Below are 27223 nucleotides of genomic sequence, written 5' to 3'. Positions count from 1 at the left end.
AATGTGAAAAGGATCGAAACCAGACTTTGTAATTGTATTAACTTTGAGATACACATAATTGTTGGGTAACATCTGATTTTGGCAACATTACAATGGGTGAGCTCCAGTTGCTGAAAATCATTTGATTATATCGGGCATGTGTTCAATATCTTTGGAGATTGATATTATAATCTCTAACAGGATTAATTCTATAAGGATGTTGCTTAATCGGAACAGCATTTCCTATATCTACACATGCATAATTAGATTAGTACTTAGCTTATTCCCACATATCTCCCTAAGTGATTCTAATAGCAGCTGTGAAACAATGACTATAAAATAAGGACTGTCTGCTCACTATGAGTTCCCCTCTCACAGACTATTAGTGACTCTCCCTCTCAGATAATGTGCGTCAGTCTTGCTCTTGGACAATGTCAGTGAGTCTCCCTCTTGATTAATGTTAGAGTCTCACTCTTGGATAATGTTAGTGAGTTTCCCTCTCAGATAATGTTAGTGAGTCTCCCACTCGGATAATGTTAGTGAAATTTACTCTTAGAAAATGTTAGAGTCTCCCTTTGGGATAATGTCAGTGAGTCTCCCTCTTGGATAACGTTAGTGAGTTTCCCTCTGGGATAATGTAAGTGAGTCTCCCTCTGGGATAACGTTAGTGAGTGCTGCTCTGGGATAGTGTCAGTGAGTCCCAATCTTGAATAAGATTAGTGAGTCTCCCTCTTGGATCATGTGAGGGTCACCCTCTGGGATAGTGTTAGTGAGTCTCCGTCTTGACTAATGTTAGTGAGAGGCCAGTTCTCCCAGCTCAGCTTTTCTCTGGTTTGTTTGGTTTTAGCAAGCAGTCAGTTTTTTGAGGCCGTTGGTCAAAGAAACAGCTACATGGAAGAAGGAGTTTCATGCTCACTCTCTCTGCCATCTCTCCCACCTGTAAGACCCTGTTTACCTTTTTTTGTCAGAGGTGTTTATGGATTTTGTTGCAGGAATTTGGAACAGCATCATTAAGTTGTGATACTTGACTGGGTTTTTAAATAGTTGTTATTCTAAATTCGGTTTCCTTTTGTTCATGTGAAAATAAATTCTGTTTTGTTTAAAACAGAGTGGTTGCGCCAGCTACATCATTCCTGGATTTTCTACTCTACACCTGCTTGAAACAACTAGAAAAATCTGGGCTATCTTCTTCAGACATTTTGAGGAGATCTGGCCTGATCCATAAGAATTCTCAATGTAAATGGCACACTTTAACAAATTGTTTCCTGAGCTCAGGGCTGTCGATGAAGCAGGGTTAATCTTTCACTAAAGGGTCACATTATGGAGGTCTAAGGGTGTATATAGGAACAAAGATGAGATATGGTCATTGGAAACCAAACACCTCATGGCTGCATGTCTTTGGCCCAACTCTTGCTAACTGCTTCATCAATGACCTTCTTTCTACCAGAAGGTCAGAAAAGGGTGAACTGATTGCACAATGTTCATTTCCACATGTCATTCCTCAGCCATTTTCAAAATGGACAACATTCCAGGTGAAGTTTATAAATGACAAGTAACTTTGGGACCAACACAAGTGTCAGGTAATGGTCGTTTCCAATGCAAGTGAATCTAACCATCTCCCCATGATACTCATTCAGAGTACAATGGCTGAATTGCCTGCTATCAATATCCTAGGCAGAGCTGGGTACTGCAGATGCTGGCGATTAGAGTCACGATTAGAGTGGTGTCGGAAAAGCACAGCAGGACAGGCAGCAACCGAGGAGCAGGAAAATCGACATTTCAGGATGCTGCCTGACCTACTTTGCTTTTCCAGAACCACTCTAATCTTGACTGCTATCAATATCCTGTCTTGTCCAACATTGATGTAGCTTGACCAGCCATTTCAATAACATGGTCAGAGGTCAGAGATTAGGTATTCTGAAAAGGGGAATGCGGATCTCACCTTCCCAGATTTGATCAGTCGGCTATGAGCATAAATCAGGAATGGGATGGAATGTTCTCCAGTTGCTTCATTGAATACAATTCTACCAGTGCTCAAGAAGATCAACACTATCCACGATCCATGTTGCTGGAAGGCTTGAGTTATAAAGAAAGGCTGGATAGCCTAGGATTTTTCTCACTGGAGCGTAGGAGATTGAAAGCTGACCTTAGAAAAGTTTATAAAATCATGAGGGGTATAGATAGACTTAATGGTAGGTGAATTTTCTCAAGGTTGGGGGAATTCAAGTATATGGGGCATATTTTAAGGTGAGGGGAGAGGGTAGTTTGCGTGTGGAATTAACTTCCTGAGGAAGTAGTGGATGTGGGCACAATTGCAATGTTTTAAAAATAAATTTGGATAAGTACACGAATAAAAAAAAATTGGAGGGATATAGGTTAAGAGCAGGCAGGTGGGAATAGTTTAGTTTGGGATTATGTTCAGCATGGACTAGTTGGACTGACGGGTCTGTTTCTGTGCTATATGACTTTATTACTGTGTAACTTTTTTGGGTCATTTTAAGTTTCCTCTAGAAGGTAACTCAGTAATTTATCCCAGTTTTGAGAATTTCCTCTTTGTCCAATTTAATTTGAAGAATGTCGAATTCAGAATCATCTGGACATTGGACTTCTCTCTGTGTTGCAACAAGTTACACTTTCTCCTTTTGGTTTCCTTAGCAGTCAAAATACCTTTTGAGCATATTCACATGGCACGCTCTGTGAGATCTCTTTCTATATAGCATTCTTATCAGATAACTCATCTCACTCAATCTCCCATCAATTTGATAAGACCAGTATATATTGCTTTTAAAGGTTCACCTCCCACTGGAAGTAACACTATCACTTTATCTCCACTAACAACTACGAATTTTTGATTTCTTGTCTGTTGCCTGTTTCTTCACATGCTGTATTACTTTTAAATGCTAGGAGAAAGGGAGGACTGCAGATGCTGGAGACCAGAGTCGAAAAATGTGGTGCTGGAAAAACACAGCAGGCCAGGCATCATCTGAGGAGCTGGAGAATCTCTTACTTTTAAATGCTGTCTAGCCAACTCATGCACTCTATTTAATCTTTCCCTAAAATTTGACACATAGTCCAAACATGTGGACCTGAACTCTGACTCACTAATTTCTCCTTAAATAATTTCAGTGGTCCTCTCACCTCATGCCCAAAAACTAACTTGAATGGAGTAAATGTGATAGATTCATTTGGTGTATCCCTAAGTGCAAGAAGTACAAATGGAATTCCATTATCTCAATCCTCTGGATAGTCTTGACTATAATCTCTCAACATGATCTTTGAAGTTTGATGCCACCATTCTAATGCTCTCTGAGATTCTAGATGGTACACAGTGGAGTTGAATTGTTATATTCCAAAGCTATCCATAACTTCCTTCAATAATTTTGATGTAAAATTTGACCCTTGATCTGACTGTATCTGTGTGAGTATTCCTTATCTTGTAACAAATTTGAGTAACTCTTCTACAATTCATTTAGCTGTGACACTGCGTAATGGAATGGCCTCTGGAAATCTAGTGGACACATCCATTATGGTCAACAAATGCCGATTCCCACAGGTTGTTTTAGGGGTCCTATGCAATCAATGAAGACCCTTGTAAAAGATTCCTCCAATGCAGGAATGGGTATTAAGGGTGCTGGTTTATTGCTGCCTGAGGTTTTATAACAGGCCCAGCAAAATTCAATCACATCCTCATGCACTCCAGGCCAGTAAAAATGTTTCTGTAATATTAGCTTGAGTTTTACTGACTTGTAAATAACCTCCATTGGTAATTCATATGCTACCTGCATTACCTCCTTTCTGTAACCCGCCTGTTATACTCGATGAACTTCTGCCCATTTCTCAACTGCCTGAATACATGATAGTATCCATTTCCTCATCAAGAAGCCATTTTAAAAATAGTAACATTCTGAAACCACTAGATTCTTCTTATGTGTACACTTTTTGATGCAATTGCTTTAGTTTTTCATCTATCTGTTTAAGTCAGTTAATTTCTCTGAACTAAAAATATCCATTTTGTCCTCCACATCTTCTTGTTTTTCTCTCAACCACATGACCAAACATAGTCTTTGAGAAGTGAACTTCAATTTCCTTAGCTCTTGTCTTTGATTTTTCCTCCAGCTTCAACCTGTGGCTTTGTTATCTTGTTACCACACAGTCAGAAAAAGTTCCAGGATATGTGTCCTATAACACCTCAGTTGCCTGATGTTTCACTGGCTTTTCAACCCCAGTAGGCAGCACTCCCACCTGTGATCCAGCTATATTATTACTACGGACAAATTGTATTCCTGGCGCTGAGAGTTTCTCTCGTACTCCTACCATCAATTCTCCACTTTTCACTGGACTCTTTAACCTCACTTTATGTAATGGAATATTTCTTGTCTCACCATGAATTCCACATATTCCACTTTTCTGGCAATGCTCCTTCTGAATTACATCTTTCCTCAACTCTCACCATCAAAGATTGATATGATCCCATACCTCTTAAAATTGCAATTTTTCAAATTGCTTCTCCTGACATGTACAAGTAAATTGTTTAAGAACATCTGCCACTTTCCTCTCAACCAACCCCTGATGAGATTGTACATTCTGGTGCAGCTTTTTAGCTTCCACTGTGCTTTCTGTTACCACTTCAACAAAATTCACTGGCTTATCCAGTTTTCCCAGTGCTTTTTCTAAACCACCAACACTCCAACTTCATGTGTCCAACTTGTTGCCAACTCCAACTTATTGCAGTGAAAACTGCCTTTTCTATTTCTCTTTCCCCATCAGGGGTTTCCTTTTTACTCTGTGGTAAACCATTTTTACTATCTTCAATAAGGGGAGAAAGTAAGCACTGTAGATGTTGGAGATCAGAGTCAAAGACTGTGATGCTGGAAAAGCACAGCAGTTCAGGCAGCATTCAAGGAGCAGGAGAGTCGGCATTTCAGACATATGCCCTTCATCAGGAATGGGGCTTGTGGGTCATGGGAGCTGAGGGATAAATGGGAGGGAGGTGGGGAAGGTAGCTGGGAATGCCATAGGTAGATGTAGGTGGGGGGTGAAGGTGATAGATTCCTACAGTGTGGAAACAGGCCCTTTGGCCCAACAAGTCCACACCGACCCTCTGAAGAGTAACCTACCCCTCTCTGACTAATGCACCTACCAACTATGGACAATTTAGTACGGCCAATTCACCTGACCTGCACAACTTTGGAATGTGAGAGGAAACTGGAGCACTCAGAGGAAACCTACGCAGACACGGGGAGAACGTGCAAACTCCACACAGACAGTCGCCCAAGGCTGGAATCGAACCTGGGACCCTAGCGCTGTGAGGCAGCAGTGCTAACTACTGAGCCACCGTGCCGCCTCCGATAGGTTGGAGCGGAGGGTGGTGTGAATAGGTGGGGAGGAAGATGGACAGGTAGGACAGTTCAAGAGGGCAGTGACGATTTGGAATTTAATTATCCCGAGGATCTGGGATAAGGTGGGGGGAGGGGAAATGAGGAAACTGGTGAAATCCATATTGATCCCGTGTGGTTAGAGGGTTCCAAGGTAGAAGATGAGGCATCCCTCCTCCCGGCATCGGGTAGTTAGAGTTTGAAGGTGGAGGAGGCCCAGGACTTGCATGTCCTTAGTAGGATAGGAGAGAGCGTTAAAGTGTTCGGCCACCGGGCGGTGAGGTTGTTTAGTGTGTGTGTCCCAGAGATGTTCCCTGAAATGTAACCTGTACTTCCACACACATGAAATCTCATCTGCCTCTTCCTCCGATGTGATCTCCTCTACATTGGACAGTCAGGACGCCAAAATCTGAAACGTTTCAGAGAACATCTGGGGGACACATTTGTTTAGCTACTTTCTCAAATGAAATGAAAAAGGCCTCTATATCCTCCTCATTAAACATAAGCAATGCTTGGACATACTGAAACATATCTTCACCAGGCCTTTGGATATCATGGGTTTGCTTGTTACCATTGTCCCCCCTCACTAAGCCAAAAATCACACAACACCAGGTTCTAGTCCAACAGGTTTAATTGGAAGTGCACTAGCTTTCAGAGCGTCACTCCTTCATCAGGTGATAGTGGAAGACTCAATTCTAAGACACAGAATTTACAGCAAAACTTTACAGTGTGATGTAACTGAAATTATACATTGAAAAATACCTTGACAGTCTGTTGAGTCTTTCACCTGTTTGAATACCATGATAATCTCACTTCTTTCATGTGTAAATCACAAAACCTTTTTTTAAAAGTTGCATTGTCAGGTTTTGGAGATGCCGGTGTTGGACTGGGGTGTACAAAGTTAAAAATCACACAACACCAGGTTATAGTCCAACAGGTTTAATTGGAAGCACACTAGCTTTCGGAGCGACGCTCCTTCATCAGGTGATAGTGGAGGGCTCGATCGTAACACAGAATTTATAGCAAAAATTTACAGTGTGATGTAACTGAAATTATACATTGAAAAAATGATTGTCTTTTAAGCCTTTCATCTGTTAGAATACAGTGATAGTTTCACTTCTTTGCAGTTTTTGTATGCAGTTTTTGAGCAAAGTGCAATGTAACCCTGCAAGTACAAATTCACCCCACAATGGTAATGAGCATGTGGGTCTTTGTCTGTCTGTGTGTGTGTGTCTGTCTGGGGTGGGGGTTGTGAGTGTGAGAAAGTGTGTGTGTGTAGTGAGTGCAGAGTGTCTTAAGTCTGTGAGGGGGTGCGTGTGGGAATGTGTGTGTCTATAAGGGGGTGTGTGGGTGTCTGTGTGCACGTCTGTGTGTACCTGTGTCCTTTTTGTGTGAGAGATTGTGTGTGTGTGTATGTGTGTGTGTGTGTGTGTGTGTGTGTGTGTGTGTGTAGGAATATGTGTGTGTGTGTATAGTGCAATGGTGATCACCTGTAATGTGACATGAACCCAAGGTCCTGGTTGAGGCCCTCCCTATGGGTACCGAACTTAGCTATCAGCCTCTGTTCGGCCACTTTCCTCTGCTGCCTGTCCCGAAGTCCACTTGGAGGATGGTCACCCAAAGGTCCGAGGCTGAATGTCCTGGACCACTGAAGTGTTCCCCAACTGGGAGGGAACCCTCCTGTCTGTTGATTGTTGTGCGGTGCCCATTCATCCGTTGTCGTAGCCTTTGCTCGGTTTCCCCAATGTACCATGCCTCCAGGCATCCTTGCCTGCAACGTATAAGATAGACAACGTTGGCTGAGTCACATGAGTACCTACCATGTACAAGGTGGGAGGTGTTCCCACGCATAATAGTGGTATCTATGTCCACAATCTGACACATATATTTTGTGTGGTCAATTTGTACTTGCAGAGTTACATTGCACTTTGCTCAAAAACTGCATACAAAAATTGCAAAGAAGTGAAACTATCACTGTATTCTAACAGATGAAAGGCTTAACAGACAATCAATTTTTCAATGTATAATTTCAGTTACATCACACTGCAAATTTTTGCTATAAATTCTGTGTTACGATCGAGCCCTCCACTATCATCTGATGAAGGAGCGTCGCTCCGAAAGCTAGTGTGCTTCCAATTAAACCTGTTGGACTATAACCTGGTGTTGTGTGATTTTTAACTTTGTAGACCCAGTGCAACACCGGCATCTCCAAATCCTCACTAAGCCTACATTCTACCTTCGCCTTTGCCCTTTTAAGTTGACATTCCTCTCTAATTGCCAACTTTTGAATGAAAACCAAAAGAACAGTGTATGCTTTAAATCAGAAACAAAAACTGAACTGATACAGTTCTGAGAAAGGGTCACTCAACCTGAAATATTAACTCTGATCTATCTCCACAGATGCTGCCAGACCTGCTGAGCTTTTCTAACAATTTCTGTTTTTGATGCCAATTTCTGAAGTTCAAACTCTTCCTCTAGATGTGGATGTTGGTGGGATGGTAGGTAAGGTCAAGGGGAGCCCGTTCACTGTCAGGAGAGGGAAGAGAGGGGGTGAGGGCCAAAGAGGAGGAGATGGGTTGGATCTAGCTGAGGACTCTGACAACTATGGTGATAGGGATTCCTCGGTTGAGGAAGAAAATGGACATTTCAAAGGCCCCCTTGTCAAAGTGGGCATCATCGGAACAGATACAGTGCAGATAGCAGAACTAGGAGAATGGAATAGAGTCATTACAGGAAGCAGGGTGTCAGGATATGTAGTGGAGGTAACTATGGAAGTCAGTGGGTTTGTAGAGGGTATTGGTTGCCAGCCTATCCCTAGAAATGGAAACAGAGATCTCGAGGCAGGGAAGAGAGGAGTCATAGATGGGCCAAGTGAAGGTGACAGGGAAGGAAATTGGAAATGAAATTGATAAACCTTTCCAATTCTGGATGAGCGAGGGAAGCAGCACTGATGATATCATTGATATCCCAGTGGGTGGGGTTTGGAATAAGCCTGTAATAAGGAATGTTCCGTTTACCCCACAAAGCGACAGGCATTACTGGGATCCATGCAAGTACCCATAGCCACCCTTTTGGCTGAAGGGCCTGCTTCCTTTTTGGTGTCCTCGGAACAAAGCAGATCAAGGGATTTAAGACAGCAGCACAGCGGCTCAGTGGTTAACACTGCTGCCTTACAGCCCCAGGGAATGGGTTTGATTCCATCCTCAGGTGACTGTCTGGAGTTTGCACGTTCTCCCTCTCTCTGCAAGAGTTTACTTTGGTTGGTCTTGTTTTCTCCCACAATCCAAAGATGTACAGTTTAGGTGGATTGGCCATGGCAAATTGCCCATAGTGTCCAGGGAATGTGCAGGCTAGGTGGATTAGTCATGGGAAATGCAGGGTTACAGGGATGGGGTGAGGCTGGATGTGATGTTCTTTGAAGATTTGGTGTGAACTTGATGGGCTGAATGGTCTGCTTCCACACTGTAGGGATTCTGCTCTATGACCCTATTGGATTAGATTCCCTACAGTGTGGAAACAGGCCCTTCGGCCCAACAATGCCACACCGACCCTCCGAAGAGTAACCCACCCAAACCCATTTCCCTCTGACTAATGCACCTAACACTATGAGCAATTTAGCATGGCCAATTCACCTGAAAGGCACATCTTTGGACTGTGGGAGGAAACTGGAGCACCTGGAGGAAACCCACGCAGACATGGGGTGGGTCCTGGCAAGAGAGAAATTATAGAAAGTTTGATAACCAGAGGTTATCCTTTTAAGATGATTGGTAAAAGAATCAAAGTCAACTTGAGAAAGCAAACCAAGGCACAGTGAAAAGCTTTGTCTTGCGAGCAATACTGGCAGATCACATAGTTAAGTAGCATAGATAGTAAATAATAGGTAAACAGTGGCAAAACCAAAAACACAGGTAAAACAGAGTTATTAGTAAAATTTAAAAGCATGCTATTAAGTTTAAAGAGTGTAGAATGATTGTCGGAAATAGGAACCTTAGATCTGCACACAGGAGTTCGTAAGGAGTTGACCATATCCGGCGCCATCTTGCTATCACCTTGCTAAGTATGACCTTTCTTGGGTCAGGAGTTCACTACTGAATATAATATCCCAGATGCAGTCTCACCAAGTCTGGATGCAATTGCAGCAAGACATTTTTACTGATGTAATCAAATGTTCTTGCAATGAAAACCAACATACCACAGCTTTAATTGCACTCTGCACATTTCACTGACTTATGACAGCACAGTGGCTGTGGTTAGCACAGCTACCTCAAACCACCTCACAGGTACAATTGTGGAGTTTGTACATTCTCCCTGTGTCTGTTGGGGTTTTCTCTGGCTATGGCTTCCTTCCACATTGGAAAGTGAGGACTGCAGTTGCTCGAGATCAGAGGTTAAAAATGTGTTGCTGGAAAAGCGCAGCGGGTCAGGCAGCATCAAAGGAACAGGAGAATCGATGTTCCTGAGGAAGGGCTTATGCCCGAAACATCGATTCTCCTGTTCCTTTGATGCTGCTTGACCTGCTGCGCTTGTCCAGCAACACATTTTTAAGCTTCCTTCCACAGTCCAAAGATGGGCAAGTTAGGTAGATTGGCCATGGGAAACGTATGGTTATGGGGAAAGTGTTGGAGGAGTAATCTGGGTGAGATGCTCTTCAGAGGGTCAGTGTAGACATGATAGGCTGAAGGGCCTGCCTCCACACTGTAAGGATTCTATGATCTTATGAAGAAGAACTCCTGGGTTCCTTTTAAAATTAACATATCCCAATCTCTCAACATTTATGAAATACCCTTGCATTTCTGTTTTTTCTTTCATAGTAAATAACCTCACATTACAGTCCATCTGCCGTGTTCTTGTTTCCTCACTTGGTCTGTCTAAATCATTTTGAAGTTGTTTTGCATCTTGGCAGAACATGCTTTTTGTGTCATGAGCAAGCTTTAAAATATTATATTTGGTGCTCACTTTGAAATCATTGATATTGATTGTGAATATTTAGTGCTCAACAAAAATCTTTGTGGTACCACAACTGTCACAATTTGGCGCAATGAAAATGACCCTTTTATTCCGGCTATTTTCTGTCTGTTAACTAGTTCTCAATCCATACCAATATACAATCCCAAATTCCATATACTCCACCTTTGTTAACCAATCTCTTCAGAGGAACCTTATCAAACGTCTTACAAAACATCTAAATATACCACAACTTGGATACCCTGATCCTGCCTGTCATTTCCTCAGAAAAAATTCCAAAAATTCCAAATCCATGGGCAGAAAAGTAGAGTTGAGGCCAAGATTGGGGATCGGCTGAAGACAGAGTGGACATACAGAGGTCATTTTTAAATGGTAGCTGGTCACTAGTGGAGTTCTGTAGGAATAAGTGTTTGAACCATAGCTATTCATGTTGTGCATTAATGATCTGGATGAAGGAACTGAGTTCATTATTGCTAATTTTGCAGATGATATAAAGATAAGTGGAGGGACAGGTGGTGTTGAGGAAGCAGCAGGCTACAGAAGGGCCAACAGGTAAAGAGAGTGGGCAAAGAAGTGACAAATGGAATATAATACGGGAATGTGTGAGGTTATGCACTTTGGTAGGAAGAATAGTGTTGTAGGCGAATTTCCAAATGGGGAAAGGGTATGGAAAACTGAAGCATAACAGGAATTAACAATCCTGGTTCAGGATTCTCATAACATTAACATGCAGGATCGGTTGGCCATTAGGAAGGTAAATGCAATGTTAGCATTCATTTCATGAGAGTTAGAATGCAAGAGCTGAGGTGTACAGCTGAGGTGATGTAAGTCTCTGGTCAGACCGCATTTGGAATATAGTTTTGGGCCTCGTGCCTAAGGGAGGATGTGCTGGAATTGATTAGGGGCCAGAGGAGGTTTCCAAGAATGATCTCAGGGATGAAGGGCTTGTCACATGCGGAGTAGTTGAGTGGGTCTGTACTCAATGGACCTTATGAAGACAAGGGGGTAACTGACTGAAGCATACAGAATACTAAGAGGCCTGGATTGGTGAGATTTGGAGGAGATGTTTCCACTAGTAGGACAGACTGAGACATAAGGGCATAGCCTGAGAATGAAGGGATGACCTTTTAGAACTGGGATGAGGAAGAATTTCTTCAGAAGAGAGTGGTGAATCTGTGGAACTCAACGCCACAGAACACTGTGGCCTAGTCACTGAGTGTGTTTAAGACAGGAAGAGATAGGTTTTGATTAATAAGTGAATCAAGGATAACAGGGAGAAGGCAGGAGAATGGGGTTGAGAAACATGATCAGCCATGATTGAGTAGCAGAGCAGAGACAATGGGCCAAATTCTGCCCCTATAATTTATTATCTTTTGGAGATTAGCCATGATCATACTCAATGGTAGTTCGGGCTCGAGAGGCTGAATTGCCAAATCCTCCTAGTTCTCACAGAATCCCTACAAATCTATCAAGTCTCCTCCAAAGAATGTCTCATCTAGACCCTGCCCCACACCCTAGCCCCATGACTCCGTGTTTACCATGGCTAATTTCCCACGGTAGGCTCAAAGTTAGGAGGCATGGGATGTAGGGAATTTTGGTTGTCTGGATACAGAATTGGGAGACAGTGAGGTCTGCAGATGCTGGAGATCAGAGTTGAGAGTGTGTTGCTGGAAAAGCACAGCAGGTCAGGCAGCATCCGAGGAGCAGGAAAACTGACATTTTGGGCCGGAGCCCTTCATCCCTTCATCATGAATTTCTGATGAAGGGCTCTGGCCGAAAAGTCGATTTTCCTGCTCCTCAGATGCTGCCTGACCTGCTGTGCTTTCCCAGCAACACACTCTCAACTCTGGATACAGAATTAGCTGGCTGAAAGAAGACAGAGAGTGGTTGTGGATGGAAAGTATTCTGCCTGGAGGTCGGTGACAAGTGATGTCCTGCAGGGATCTGTTCTTGGGCTTCTGCCCTTTGTAGTTATTATAAATGGGTTGGACAAAGAAGTGGAAAGGTGGGTTAGTAACTTTGCTGATGACACAAAGGTCAGTGGTGTTGTAGATAGTGTCGAGGGCTGTTGCAGACTACAACAAGACATTGACAGGATGCAGAGCTGGGCTGAGAAGTGGTAGATGGACATCAACCTGGATAAGCGCGAAGTGATTCATTTTGGAAGGTCGAATTTGAATGTGAATGCAAGGTTAAAGACAGGATTCTTAGCAGTGTGGAGGAACTGCAGGACCTTGGGGTTCACATCCATAGATCCCTCAAACTTCAGTAAGATTAGGGAGGGTGGTAAAAAAGGAGGGGGGGTGGCATTGCTAATTAGAAATGGTATAACGGCTGCAGAAAGGAAGTTTGAGGGGGATCTGCCTCTGGAGGTAGTATGGGCTGAAGTCAGAAATAGGAAAGGTGCAGTCACCTTGTTGGGTGTTTATTATAGGCCCCCCAATAGCAGCAGAGATGTGGAGAAACAGATTGGGAAACAGATTTTGGAAAGGTGCAGAAGCCACAGGGTCGTAGTCATGGGCGACTTCAACTTCCCAAATATTGATTGGAAGCTCTTTAGATCAAGTAGATTGGATGGGGCGGTGTTTGTGCAGTGTGTCCAGGAAGCTTTTCTAACGCAGTATGTAGATTGTCCAACCAGAGGGGAGGCCATATTGGATTTGGTACTCGGTAACGAACCGGGACAAGTGGTGGGCTTGTTAGTGGGTGAACATTTTGGTGATGGCGACCACAATTCTGTGACTTTCACCTTGGTTATGGAGAGAGATAGGTGCGCACAACAAGGAAGTTTTTACAATTGGGGGAAGGGAAATTACGATGCTGTAAGACAGGATTTGAGGAGCATACGTTGGGAGCATAGGCTGTCAGGGAAGGATGTGGTGGAAATGTGGGACTTTTTCAAGGAGCAGATACGACGTGTCCTTGATATGTATGTACCGATCAGGCAGGAAAGAAATGGTCGTGTGAGGGAGCCTTGGTTGACGAGGGAGGTTGAATGTCTAGTAAAGAGGAAGAAGGAGGCTTACATAAGGTTGAGGAAACAAGGTTCAGACAGAGCAGTGGAGGGATACAGGATAGCCAGAAGGGACCTGAAGAAAGGGATTAGGAGAGCCACGAGAGGGCATGAAAAATCCCTGGCGGATAGGATCAAGGATAACCCCAAGGCATTCTATGCGTATGTGAGAAACCTGAGAATGACGAGAACGAGGGTAGGTCCGATCAAGGACAGTGGTGGGAGACTGTGTATTGAGTCGGAAGAGATAGGAGAGGTCTTGAACAAGTACTTCTCTTCAGTATTTACGAACGAGAGGGACCGTATTGTTGAAGAGGAGAGTGTGAAATGGACTGATAAGCTAGAAGAGATACCTGTTAGGAAGGAAGATGTGTTGGACATTTTGAACAACTTGAGGATAGACAAGTCCCCCGGGCCTGACGGGATATATCCTAGGATTATGTGGGAAGCAAGAGAGGAAATTGCAGTACCGTTGGCAATGATCTTCTCGTCTTCACTGGCAACTGGGGTGGTACCAGGGGACTGGAGAGTAGCGAATGTTGTGCCCCTGTTCAAAAAAGGGAATAGGGATAACCCCGGGAATTACAGGCCAGTTAGTCTTACTTCTGTGGTAGGCAAAGTAATGGAAAGGGTACTGAGGGATAGGATTTATGAGTATCTGGAAAGACACTGCTTGATTAGGGACAGCCAGCACGGATTTGTGAAGGGTAGGTCTTGCCTTACAAGTCTTATTGAATTCTTCGAGGAGGTGACCAAGCATGTGGATGAGGGTAGAGCAGTGGATGTAGTGTACATGGACTTTAGTAAGGCATTTGATAATGTTCCCCATGGTAGGCTTATGCGGAAAGTCAGGAGGCATGGGATAGAGGGAAATTTGGCCAATTGGATAGAAAACTGGCTAACCGGTTGAAGTCAGAGAGTGGTGGTAGATGGTAAATATTCAGCATGGAGTCCAGTTACAAGTGGAGTTCCGCAGGGATCAGTTCTGGGTCCTCTGCTGTTTGTAATTTTTATTAATGACTTAGATGAGGGAGTCGAAGGGTGGGTCAGTAAATTTGCAGATGATACAAAGATAGGTGGAGTTGTGGACAGTGAGGAGGGCTGTTGTCGGCTGCAGAGGGACTTAGATATGATGCAGAGCTGGGCTGAGGAGTGGCAGATGGAGTTCAACCCTGCCAAGTGTGAGGTTGTCCATTTTGGAAGAACAAATAAGAATGCGGAATACAGGGTTAATGGTAGGGTTCTTGGTCAGGTGGAGGAACAGAGGGATCTTGGGGTCTATGTACATAGATCTTTGAAGGTTGCCACTCAGGTGGATAGAGTTTGTAAGAAGGCCTATGGAGTATTATCGTTCATTAGCAGAGGGATTGAATTCAAGAGGTGATGTTGCAGCTGTACAGGACTTTGGTTAGGCCACATTTGGAGTACTGTGTGCAGTTCTGGTCGCCTCACTTTAGGAAAGATGTGGAAGCTTTGGAGAGGGTGCAGAGAAGATTTACCAGGATGTTGCCTGGAATGGAGAGTAGGATAGGTTGAGAGTTCTCGGCCTTTTCTCGTTGGAACGGCGAAGGATGAGGGGTGACTTGATAAAGGTTTATAAGATGATCAGAGGAATAGATAGAGTAGACAGTCAGAAAATTTTTCCCCGGGTACAACAGAGTGTTACAAGGGGACATAAATTTAAGGTGAAGGGTGGAAGGTATAGGGGAGATGTCAGGGGTGGGTTCTTTACCCAGAGAGTGGTGGGGGCATGGAATGCGCTGCCCGAGGGAGTGGTAGAGTCAGATTCATTGGCAACCTTTAAGCGGCATTTGGATAGGTACATGGATGGGTGCTTAATCTAGGATAGAAGTTCGGCACAACATCGTGGGCCGAAGGGCCTGTTCTGTGCTGTATTGTTCTATGTTCTATGTTCTATGTTCTAAACTTGCCACCTAAGTCGATAGGGTTGTTAAGAAGGCATATGATGTTTTGGCTTTCCTTAACTGGAGGATTGAGTTTAAGACCTCCGAGGTTCAGTTGCAGTTCTATAAAACTTTGGTTAGACCACACTTGCAATATTGTGTCCAGTTCTGGTTGCCTCATTATAGGAGGGATATTGATGCTTTAAGTGGTGTAGAGGAGATTTACCAGGATGCTGCCTGGATTGGAGGACTTATCTTATGAAGAGAGGTTGAGTGAGTTAGGGATTTTCACACTGGAGAGAAGAAGGAAGAGAGGTGAACTGATAGAGAGGTAATGAGAGGCATAGACAGAGTAAGTAACCAGAGACTTTTCCCCAGGGCAGAAATGGCTGTCATAGGGGTCGTAATTTTAAGGTGATTGGAGGAAGGTTAGAGGAGATGTCAGAAGTAGGTTCTTTACACAGAGAGTGGTGGGTGCATGAAATGTACTGCCAGCAGTGGGAGTAGAGTTAGAGAATTTAGGGACATTTAAGCGACTGCTGGACAAGCACATGGATGACAGTAAATTGAGGTGTGTGTCAGTTAGGTTGACCTTAGATTAAGATAAACGCTGTGCACAATATTGTGGGCTGAAGGGCCGTATTGTGCTGTATGTTCTAATCCACTTTCCCTGCGCATCCCTGGATACTACAGGCAATTTAGCATGGCAAATCCACCTAACCTAGACATCTTTGGACTGTGTGAGGAAACTGGAGCATGTGGAAGAAACATACACAGGCACAGGGAGAATGGGTAACCTCCACACAGATAGTCTCCCAAGATTGGAATTGAATCTGGGTCCCTGGTGCTGTGAGGCATCAATGCTAACCATTGAGCCACTGTGCCACTCTTATATTCTTATTCTTAAAGATTTACATTCCAGTGTTTTGGAAGAAGTGGCTACAGAAATACACTGGTGGTTACTTTCAAAATATCGCCAGGCTGTTAATTGATTGCTGCAGTTTGGAAGGTAGGAAAGGTAACAAGACTATTTAAGAAGGAAGGGAGAGAAAAAAAATGGGGAAATACAGACATGTTAGCCTAACATCAAAAGTAGTGATTCAGTGATAAAGGAATTACAGGTAGAAGATCATAGAAGATCCTTTATCTGAAATGCATGGGACCAGCAATTTTTTGGAATACAGAATTTTTCAGTTTTCAGTATGTGACAGTTTAATGGTGAAATTTTTAAAAACCTTACTGGAGAAGCAGACCTCTAACTAAGAACTCTCTGCTTCCTGTTAGTCAACCAATCCTCTATCCATGCTAATACCTTACCTTGTAACACCATGTATCCTTATTCTTTGCGCAACCTCATGTGCGGCACCTGTTGAAGGCCTTTTGGAAATCTAGGTACACCACATCTTCTGGGTCCCCATTGTTTACTGTGTCCGTAATGTCTTCATAGAATTCCAAAAGCATAATTTGCCCTTCATGAATTCATGCTGCAACTGCCCAATGCCCAATCTAGATGCCTTGCTATTCCTTCCTTAATAATAAATTCAAACATCTTCTCCACTATAGAAGCTAATTGGTCTATAATTCCCCATTTTTGTTTTACCGTGGCATTGTGGCTCAGTGATTAGCACTGCTGCCTCACACCACCAGGAACCCAGGTTCGCTTCCAGCCTTGGGTGACTGTCTATGTGGAGTTTGCACATTCTCCCTGTATCTGTGTGCGTCCATGGATGTGCAGGCTAAGGTGAATTGGCCATGCTAAATTGTCCATTGTGTTCAGGGATGTGTAGGTTAGGTGCATTAGTCAGGGGGAAATGGAAAGTAATATGGGAATAGGTCTGGGTGGGTTAGCCTTTGGAGAGTTAGTGTGGACTTGCTGGGCCAAATGGCCTGTTTCCACACTGTAGGAATTCTAGTTCTAAACAGTGACCTCAAATTTGCTGTTTTCCAATCTGCCCGAGTCCATCAAATTTTGGAAAACTACCACATGTGCACTTGCTACTTCTCCCGCCATCTCTTTTAGTACCCTGGGATGTATTCCATCAGGGCCATTAGACAAGTCTATCTTGCCCAACACTACTTCTTCTGTGATAATGGTTTTTTCCAGGTCCTCAACTACCTTTGTCTCTTTGTCAATTGCTGGCATGTTATTCATGTCCTCCACTGTGAAAACCAACAAAAAAAACCTGTTCAATGACTCAGCCATTTCATTCATATCCCATAACTAAATGCTCCTTCTCAACCGCTAAAAGGCCACATTTAATTTTGCCACCCTTTTTCATTTTAAGTATTTATAGAAACTTTTGCTGCCTGCGTAATCAGTGCTAGTTTTTTTCTCGTGTTCTATCTTCCTTTCTTTATAGCTCTTTTTGTGGATTTCTGTTGGCCTTTAAAGCTTTCCCAATCTTCCAGTTTCCCATTGATCTTGGCCACTTTGTCTGCCCTATCTTTCTATTTGATAGCCTCCCTTATTTCCTTCGATACCCAGGCAGATTACCCCATTTCTTACAGTCTTTCCTTTTCACTGCAATATATTTTTGCTGAACACTTTGAAAAATTGCTTTCAAAGTCCTCCACTGCCCATCAACTGTCCCACCATAACATCTTTGTTTTCAGTATACTTTAGCCAATTCCTTCCTCATCCTGCTGTAGTCCCCCTTCTTTCGCACAGGGCCCTGGTATTAGAATTTATCTTCACTCTCTCCATATTCTAAATTCAACCAAACTGTGATCACTCCTTCCAAGAGGATCCCTCACTATGGGGTCATTAATTATTCCTGTCTCATCACACAGGACCAGATCTAGGATAGCTTGCTCCCTCGTCGGTTCCATTACATACAGTTCAAGAAAACAACTGTGGATGCACTCAATGAACTCCTTCTCAAAGCTACCCTGAGTGGCCTGGTTCGACCAATTGACTTGTAGATTAAAATTCCCCAAGATAATTGCCATACCATTTTAACAGGCATTAGTTTGTTTTGTTTATTGCCCACCCCAATGTAATTATTATTTGGTGACCTATAGACTACGCCCATCAGTAACTTTTCCTTCTCAAAGTCGCCCAAGCCTGGAATTGAACCAAGGTTAACCACCAAGCTGCCAAACCTCTGGCATGTTGGCCTTATGGCCTGGTGCAGTGACCTCCTGCCTGGTGTGACAGCCTCCTGATTTTGCATGACAGCATCCCACCTTGGCAAGGCAAGTCACACATAGGACAGTAGATTAAGTAGACAGAACATTGATGGTGTCCCTCGGGGGATGGTCTCTCATTTTCAGCATATGACATATAAATTATTTCTCAAAGATCAAACATTACAGTCTTTCTTAAGTACTTAGGCATGATGGGACCAAACCTCAAGGAATCACCTCAAGACCAGGCGTCCACACTAGGCCAAAGACTGCTACATGCCTCTGAAGCACCACTGTGCCAGGCCAAGAGACCACCATGTTGACCACTGAGGGATCGCCAGGCCAGGAGACTGCCACACCAGGCAGAGAGATCACCACGCTTGGCCAAACATAGAGTCATAGAGATGTACAGCATGGAAACAGACCCTTTGGTCCAACTCATCCATGCTGACCAGATATCCCAACCCAATCTAGTCCCACCAGCCAGTACCTGGCCCATTCATACACTCATGCAGATGCCTCTTAAATATTGCAAATGTTAGGCCACTGTTGGAATATTATGTGCAATTCTGGTCTCCTTCCTATCAGAAAGATGTTGTGAAACTTGAAAGGGTTCAGAAAAGATCTACAAGGGTGTTGCCAGGATTGGAGGATTTGAGCTACAGGGAGAGGCTGAACAGGCTGGGGCTGTCTTCCCTGAGGCGTTGGGAGCTGAGGGGTGACCTTATAGAGGTTTATAAAATTATGAGGGGCATGGATAGAATTAATAGACAAAGTCTTTTCCCTGGGGTTGGGGAGTCCAGAACAAGAGGGCATAGGTTTAGGGTGAAAGGGGAAAGATATAAAAGAGACCCAAAGGGTAACTTTTTCACGCAGAGAGTGGTACGTGTATGGAATGAGCTGCCAGAGGATGTGGTGGAGGCTGGTACAGATATGTACTTTTTTGTCTGTCTTCAAAGAGGAACACTGAAGAACAAAACAAAGAACAAAGAAAATTTACAGCCCAGGAACAGGCCCTTTGGCCCTCCAAACCTGTGCTGATCCAAATCTACTGTCTAAACCTATTACCTAATTCCTAAGCATCTGTATCCCTCTGCTCCCCACCTACTTATGCATCTGTCCAGACGCACCTTAAATGAATCTACCGTGCCTGCCTCTACCACCTCTGCTGGCAACGCGATCCAGGCACCTACCACCCTCTGTGCAAACATTCTGTGTAGAGTTTTCCCTGAAATAATTGACATCCGAGGGTTTAATGACAGAAATTAGTAACAAAAACAAAATATTGAAATCACTATTGAGGCTGGAAATTGATAAATCTCCAGGATGTGGTGGCTTCCATCCACATTTTGAAAGAGATTCCATACAGAGATAGTGGATGAGATAATTAATCCTGGTGGGAGCAGTTCCTTCCATAACTGTTGGAGTGGTTCCCTTCCCGGAGTGTTGGAAGTAGTGGGAACAGTTTCTTTTCTGAACTGGCGCTCCCAGGAGTTGACAGCAATGTAAGCCAAAGCTGCTTTGGCATGGTGGGCACAGCATCAAACCTGAGCTCTGTTCAGAACCCGGGAGCTTCAGTAGACTTATGGTGGCAGTGACATCAGTGGAGGTAAGATGGCGCCAAAGCATGGCAACATGATTCCATTGGCAGTGTGGCTCTAGGCAAAGGCTGGGCCTGGATACTTGACATCGGAGGCATTATGGTTCGGGAGTTGGAGCACCCAAGTGATCACAGACTGAGGGAAAAGAGACTGTGTGGCTTTGTTTTTCTAGTGGCCAAGACTCATGGCGGAGGCGTGTGTGATCTGAATGTTTCTTTTCCTTTTGGCCGTTTCTTTTATTTTTTCCTCTGCTAAGATGGCACCACAGAATGGCAACTTTGTACACTTTTCATTGTATTCCTGTACTCAAGTCTACGTGACAATAAAATTACACCTAAATCATTAGCGAGCACCCTTCCAATATTCTGTTAATTCTGTAATACTGCCTGTAGATTGGAAGGTTGCAAATGTCATTCAAGAGTTTAAGAATGAATGGACAGACCTATTAGCCTGATGTCAGTAGTAAAATAAATATGAGAATCCATTGTAAAAGATGTGATTACTGTCTGATTAGACAGAGTCATCATGAATTTAAGAAGAGGAAGTCATTCTGAAAAACCTGATACAGTTTTTTTAAATGTTACTAACAATGTTGATAATAGGGAACAAGTGGATGTGGTGTATTTGGATTTTCAAAGACTTAAGCAGAATTCTGATATATAATAATAGTCAGAAAATGTGAAGTGCATGGAATTAGGGTAAAACACTGGCATGGTTTGAAGATTGGTTAATAGGCAGAGTAGGAATAAATGGACCATTGTCAGGTTGGCAGGCAGTGACCTGTGGGTTACCCCATAGGGCCTTGGCCCCAGCTATTCACAGACTTTTGATACAAAAACTGCTTGGAACGTGAGCTGTGAGAAGATGCAAAGAGGCTTCAAAGGGGCTGAGTAAGTGTGTGCAAACATGACAGATGGATTACAATGAGCATTATTGAGGTTATCTGTTTTGTAAGAGAAATGACAGTGCAGAATATTTCTTCAGTTGTGCGAGACTGGAAAATGTTGATGTCCAAGCATACCTATGTGCCTTGTTCAAAAGTCAATGAAAGCAAACAAGTAGGTGCAGCAAACAAAAGAAGAAAAACAACAGTTAATCTTTTGGAATTGAGTACTGGACCAGTGCTTCAGTAGTATAGAATACTGATGAAACCACATGTGGAGTATGGTGTGGTTCTGGTTCTTTTGTCTAAGGAAGGCCATATGTTCCATAGAGGAAGTGCAAGGGAGGTTCACCAGTTTGAATCCTGGGATGGTGGGACCTTCCTGAGGTTGAACTCAGGAACCTACACCTGTAACAGCTTTTGGACTGGTGCTAAATAGATGTTTGAACAGAGAGCAGGTAGGTTCTTATACCTCTCAGAAGCCTAAATTCAATCCAGATCCATCTGTTTCCTCTGAATTAAATAACACTCAAAAGGCTCTGCAAGGAAGAAAAACTTTTAATTCAAGCCAAGAGACAGATCCAAATCACCAGATACCAAATTAAGGATTGCCACAGTTACCAAAAATGTGACACCATCAACAAAATCAAAAGAACTGTAAGAAAATAATCTCATTTCTCCTTGTGGTTTTGGTTCTTGACCACAGATGTTATTCCTTTTTGTCTACAATTTCCACCACCATATTCCTACAAAACTGTTTGTCTCATCTGTATTGTCCTACCTAATTGTTATTAAATGTATGTAATTGGATTTAAAGGGAGTATAGTTTAAGTTTGAATATTAACAATTAATAATCTATTCCACCCACATGAGAAGGGGTAAATTTGTGATAAATTTATTTTCTTGTTCATTGTTGGAAGCTGGCATAAGTTTCTTCTTGTGCTCTCAGTCATACAATAATCATCCTTCAAATATATTTGACATTTATGACGACTGTGGGGCTTGATTTGCAGCTTACGCTTCCCATTAGAGTAGTAACACTGTGCATTGCCTTGGCAAGATCAAAATCTGACTTGAACTCCTTAAACTCCCAAAAAGCATTGTGGTTGTACATTGCATGAGCTGTAGTGGGTCAAGAATGTGGCTGACCATCACCATTTTTAAACCTTGTTCATAGAATGTGGGAGTTGCTATCAAGGTCAGTGTTTATTAACCAACCCTAATGGCCTCTGGGGTAGTGGCAGGAGAGCATCTTCTTGAATTGCTGCTTAACAGATAAGAAGAATTCACAGTGCTGTAGAGGATCAATTTTGAAGGAAAGTTACAGAGAGATTTACAACTTTAATTATCCTAATACAGGCTGGGAAAATAATAGTGTAAAAGGCAGAAAAGAAGAAGGGTATAAGCCTTCAGGAAAACAGATAGTGTTGGGGAGGGAAATATACCTGTAGTGGTGGGGTCTGAATGCAAACGGTGGAAATGCCGGAGGACAATGCGTTGTATCCGTAGGTTAGTGGGGTGGAAGGTGGGGACCAGGGGTTCGATGGCTTGTTGCTTTTACAGGGTGGAGTTCAAGGTCAGAGGTAAGGGAAGTGGAGCAGATACGCTGGAAGGCATTGTTGTTCTACAAAGAACAAAGAAAATTTTCAGCCCAGAAACAGACTCTTTGGCCCTTCAAGCCTGAGCTCATCCAAATGTACTGTCGAAACCTGTTGGTCAATTCCTAAGCATCTGTATCCCTCTACTCCCCACCTACATTTATCCAGATGCATCTTAATGAATCTACCATTCCTGCCTCTACCACCTCTGCTGGCAACGCGTTCCAAATGCCCACTGTGTGAAGTACTTGCCGCGTGTATCCCCCTTAAACTTTCCACCTCTCACCTTCAAAGCATCACCTCTTGTTACTGAATCCTTCACCTTGGGAAAAAGCTTGTCTCTATCCACCCTGTCAATACCCTTCATGATATTATAAACCTCAATCAGGTCCCCCCTCAATCTCCTTTTTTCTAATGAAAATAAACCTAACCTACCCAACCTTTCTTCATAGCTAGCACCTTCCATACCAGGCAACATCCTCGTAAACCTTCTCTGCACCCTCTCCAAAGTGTCCACATCCTTTTGGTAATGTGGTGACCAGAACTGTACACAGTATTGTAAATGCGGTCAAACCAATGTCTTGTACAATGTTAACATGACTTGCCAGCTCTTATACTCAATACCCCGTCCAATGAAGGCAAGCATATTATATGCCTTCTTGACCACTCTATCCACCTGTGCAGCAACCTTCAGGGTACAATGGACCTGCACTCCCAGATCTCTCTGCCTATCAACTTTTCCCAAGGCCCTTCCGTTCATTGTATAATGCCGACTCGTGGGACGCTTCAGGGAATATCTCTGGGACACACATACCAAACAACCCCATTGATTGTGGCTGACCACTTCAACTCCCACTCCCACTCTGCCAAGCACATGCAAGTCCTGGGCCTCCTCAACTGCCAAATCCAAGCCATCCAATGAGGCAAAACACCTCATCTTCCATCTTGCGACCCTTCAAACTCACAGCATCAACACTGGCTTCACTAGTTTCCTAATCTCTTCTCCCCCAACCTCATGCCAGATCCAACTCTCAAACTCAGCAATGCCGTCCTGAACCATCCTACCTGTCCACCTTTCTCCCCACCTTTCTGCTCTACCTTCCTCTCCGACCTACCACTAAGAACCCCCATCTGCATCTACTTATCACCTTCCCAGCTACCTTACCCCCACCCTCACGCTCCTATTTATCTCTCAGCCCCTGTCTCAACCCCACATTCCTGATGAAGGGCTTATGCCCAAAACATCAACTCTCCTGCTCCTCGGATGCTGCTTCACCTGCTGCGCTTTTCCTGTGCCATTTTTTTCAACTCTGATCTCCAGCATCTGCTAACTTGCAGGTTTATCTTGAGAGAATCCTGGACTAGAACTCCCAAGTCTCTTTGCACTTCAGACTTCTGAATTTTGTCCTCATTTAGAAAATAGTCCTTGCCTCGATTCTTCCTACCAAAGTTCATGACCTCATATGTTCCCACGTTGTATTCCACCTGCCACTTCTTTGCACACTCTCCTAACCTGAACAAATCCTTCTGCAGCTTCCCTGCCTCTTCAATACTACCTGTCCCTCCACTTATCTTTGTATGATCTGCAAACGTAGCCAGAATGCCCTGAGTTCCTTCATCTAGATCATTAATGTATAAAATGAAAATTCGTGGTCCCAACACTGAGCCTTGTAGAACACACTTCTTACCAGCTGCTATCCTAAGAAGGACTCTTTTATCCCCACTCTCTGTTTTCTGCCAGACAGCCAAGCTTCTATCTATACTAGCAACATGCCTCTAACACCATGGGCCCTCATCTTACTCAGTGGCCTCCTGTGTGGCACTCCAAACGAGGTAGGATAAGAGTTCAAAATCACAAAAGTTTCAGCTCTGTAGATAGAAAGTAACTGTGCCTCCAGATGGAAGGATTGAGAACCAGAGGACACTAACTTAAAACAAATCTCAAAATAGCTAATGGTGACATGAAGATAAGCCTTTTTTTCACAGAGAATGGTTACAGCAAACTGACTCCCTGAGTGTAATGGAGGCATATCAATCATGGCTTTCAAAAGAAAATTGATTAGAAGATAGAAAAAAAGTAAAGGGTGGGAAACTGACAGCCAACAAATTGCTCTTGCTGACAGCCAGCATGGATTCAATAAACTGAATGGCCTTCTCTGCTTGAACCATTCTAAAAGCTTCAAAAGACAACTTTGCAGATATTAAATGCTATTACTCTCATTCACTTAGAATTTTCCTCACAGAATTCATGTAATGTATTCTCTTTTGGTGATCAGTGTGACTGTCATTCTCTTACTGTTACAGGTGTTCCCGTACTCTCTGTTGGTGATTGGTATGATCATGTATCTTCCTGCTTTGATTTGGAAAGTATTTGTCACTCCAACCCTGATCGCTGACCTACTTTTCATTATTGATGAGTTGGACAAAGCCTACAATCGATCCATCAAAGTGGCTCAATTGATTGTGAAGAAACATGAGAACAGCCCCAATGCCAAGCGTCTGATCCAGGAAGAATTAGACAGGTAGAAAACCTGCATAAACCGATAATCTTTGATTTGGAAAATGTTAGTGACAGGAAATTTCAGGCTGAGTGAAGCTGATCACTCCAGTGAATAAACAGGACGGGGCCGATCATTGAACAGAAACGGGGGAGAATAAAATTTTGGTATAGTATAGAGCCTTTAACACATTAAAATGTTCCAAAGTGCTTCACAGGATTGCTTAATGAAACAAAATTTGTCTCTGGGCACAAAGAGATATTCAGGCAAATGACTAAAAGCTTGGTTAAAGACTTGGTTTAACAAACATCTTATTAAAAAAATAAGAAAAGGAGTGAAAAGGTTTAGGAGGGAATTGTAGAATTTAGGGGCCAGACAGTTGAAGGCACAGGTAACAACAGTCAAGTATGGAAATTAGGGATGTACAACAGGCCAGGATTGGAGAAACTGAACTATCGTGGTGGGTTGCACAGCTTGAGGAGGTTACAGATTGGTAAGGTCAAGGAGAGATTTGAAACTTTAAAAATGACACATTGCCAAACTGGGAGCCAATGTCGGCCTGTAAGCACAGAGAAACAGAGGTGAATGAAACCTGATGCGAGTTGGAAAACAGGCAGCAGAATTTTGAATGTGTTAAATTAAAGGAGAGCAAGGTAAAAGGCATGTGAGTAAATTAAGATTGAACTGTTCAACCATGCAGATAATTAACTCAGTGCAAACAATACAGTGATGTGTAATCAGTAGAACGTTGCCCTGGGAATTCTCAATGTTTTCTCATAGTATCAGGCCAAATATGGGCAAGGACACCTTGACTCTCTACTCAAGGACACTCTACTCCTCAACTGATGGATTGGTATTTCCCAACATTGAACACTAACTGAAATCGTCATGAACGGCAACAAAGGTACAGAATGTACACCACGTGGCGGATTTAAATATCTATCACCAAGAGTGCCTCAGTAGTACCACCACTGACTGGGCAAGTCCTAAAGGACATTGTTGCTAGAGCAGATCTGTGACAGGTGGCCAAATATACTTGCTTCATAAAAAAAATTCATATACATACATAGTGACTAGAGTAGTTTAATTCCTCTGAAGAAGAGGAGTCGAGACAGGTTTGGTAATTAAAAACCAATGAGCCTTACTTCTGTTGTGGGTAAAGTGGGTAAAGTGTTGGAAATGGTTCTAAGAGATAGGATTTATCATTATTTTTATAAATGACCTGGATGAGGGCATAGAAGGATGGGTTAATAAATTTGCAATAAACACTAAGGTCAGTAAAGTTGTGGATGGTGTTGAAGGATGCTGCAGGTTACAGAGGGACATAGATAAGCTGCTGAGCTGGGCTGAGAGGTGGCAAATGGAGTTTAATGCGAAAAAGTGTGAGGTGATTCACTTTGAAAGGAGCAACAGAAATACAGAGTACTGGCCTTATGGTAATGTAGATGAGCAGAGAGATCTTGGAGAGATTCCTAAAAGTTGCCACCCAAGTTGACAGGGTTGTTAAGAAGACAGACGGTGTGTTAGCTTTTATTGGTAGAGGGATTGAGTTTCGGAACCATGAGGTCATGCTGCAATTGTACAAAACTCTGGTGCAGCTGCATTTGGAGTATTGTGTACAGTTCTGGTCACTGCATTAAAGGAAGGATGTGGAAGCATTGGAAAGGGTTCAGAGGAGATTTATTGGGATGTTGGCTGGAATGGAGGGAAGGTCTTATGAGGAAAGGCTGAGGACTTGAGACTGTTTCGTTAGAGAGAAGAAGGTTGAGAGGCAACTTAATTGAGACATATAAGATAATCAGAGGGCTAGGTAGGGTGGACAGTGAGAGCCTTTTTCCTCAGACGGTGATGGCTAACATGAGGTGAAATAGCTTTAAATTGATTTGACAGGCATGGGACAGATGTCAGAGGTAGTTTCTTTACTCAGAGAGTAGTAGGGGTGTGGAACACCTTGCCTGCAACAGTAGTAGACTTGCCAACTTTAAGGGCATTTTAAATTGAATAGTGCAGGTGAGATGGGCTTCAGATTGGTTCCACAGATCAGCGTAACATTGAGGGCCGAAGGGCCTGTACTGCGATGTAATGTTCTATGTTCTATGTACAGTCTTTGCATATGGATAACAAACCAACCCTTGGCATTTCTTACTTATACAAGACTATATTTACATATAATTCAATTCATCTCACGTGATTTCAAACTGATGATAATAGCTACTACAAAGGATATGGGCTCTCACAACATGCCAACAGTACTGAAGCCTTATATCCCAGGCAAGCTGGT

General features: G+C 43.2%; 1 protein-coding gene across 1 annotated transcript in view; it reads left to right on the top strand.

The window, feature by feature from the left end:
- LOC140493980 (pannexin-3-like) overlaps positions 1–27223 on the top strand; it is a 79293-nt gene that overhangs the window by 28441 nt on the left and 23629 nt on the right. Inside the window, exon 3 of the mRNA XM_072592917.1 lies at positions 24749–24966. Within this exon, the coding sequence (XP_072449018.1) occupies positions 24749–24966 (218 nt within the window). The remainder of the gene's footprint in view (positions 1–24748; positions 24967–27223) is intronic.

The sequence above is a fragment of the Chiloscyllium punctatum genome, chromosome 23 (genome assembly GCF_047496795.1).
Source record: "Chiloscyllium punctatum isolate Juve2018m chromosome 23, sChiPun1.3, whole genome shotgun sequence".
NCBI classification, from domain to species: Eukaryota; Metazoa; Chordata; class Chondrichthyes; order Orectolobiformes; family Hemiscylliidae; genus Chiloscyllium; species Chiloscyllium punctatum.
Note: the sequence above shows the minus strand (reverse complement) of the source record. Positions and strands in the feature narration are given on the sequence as shown.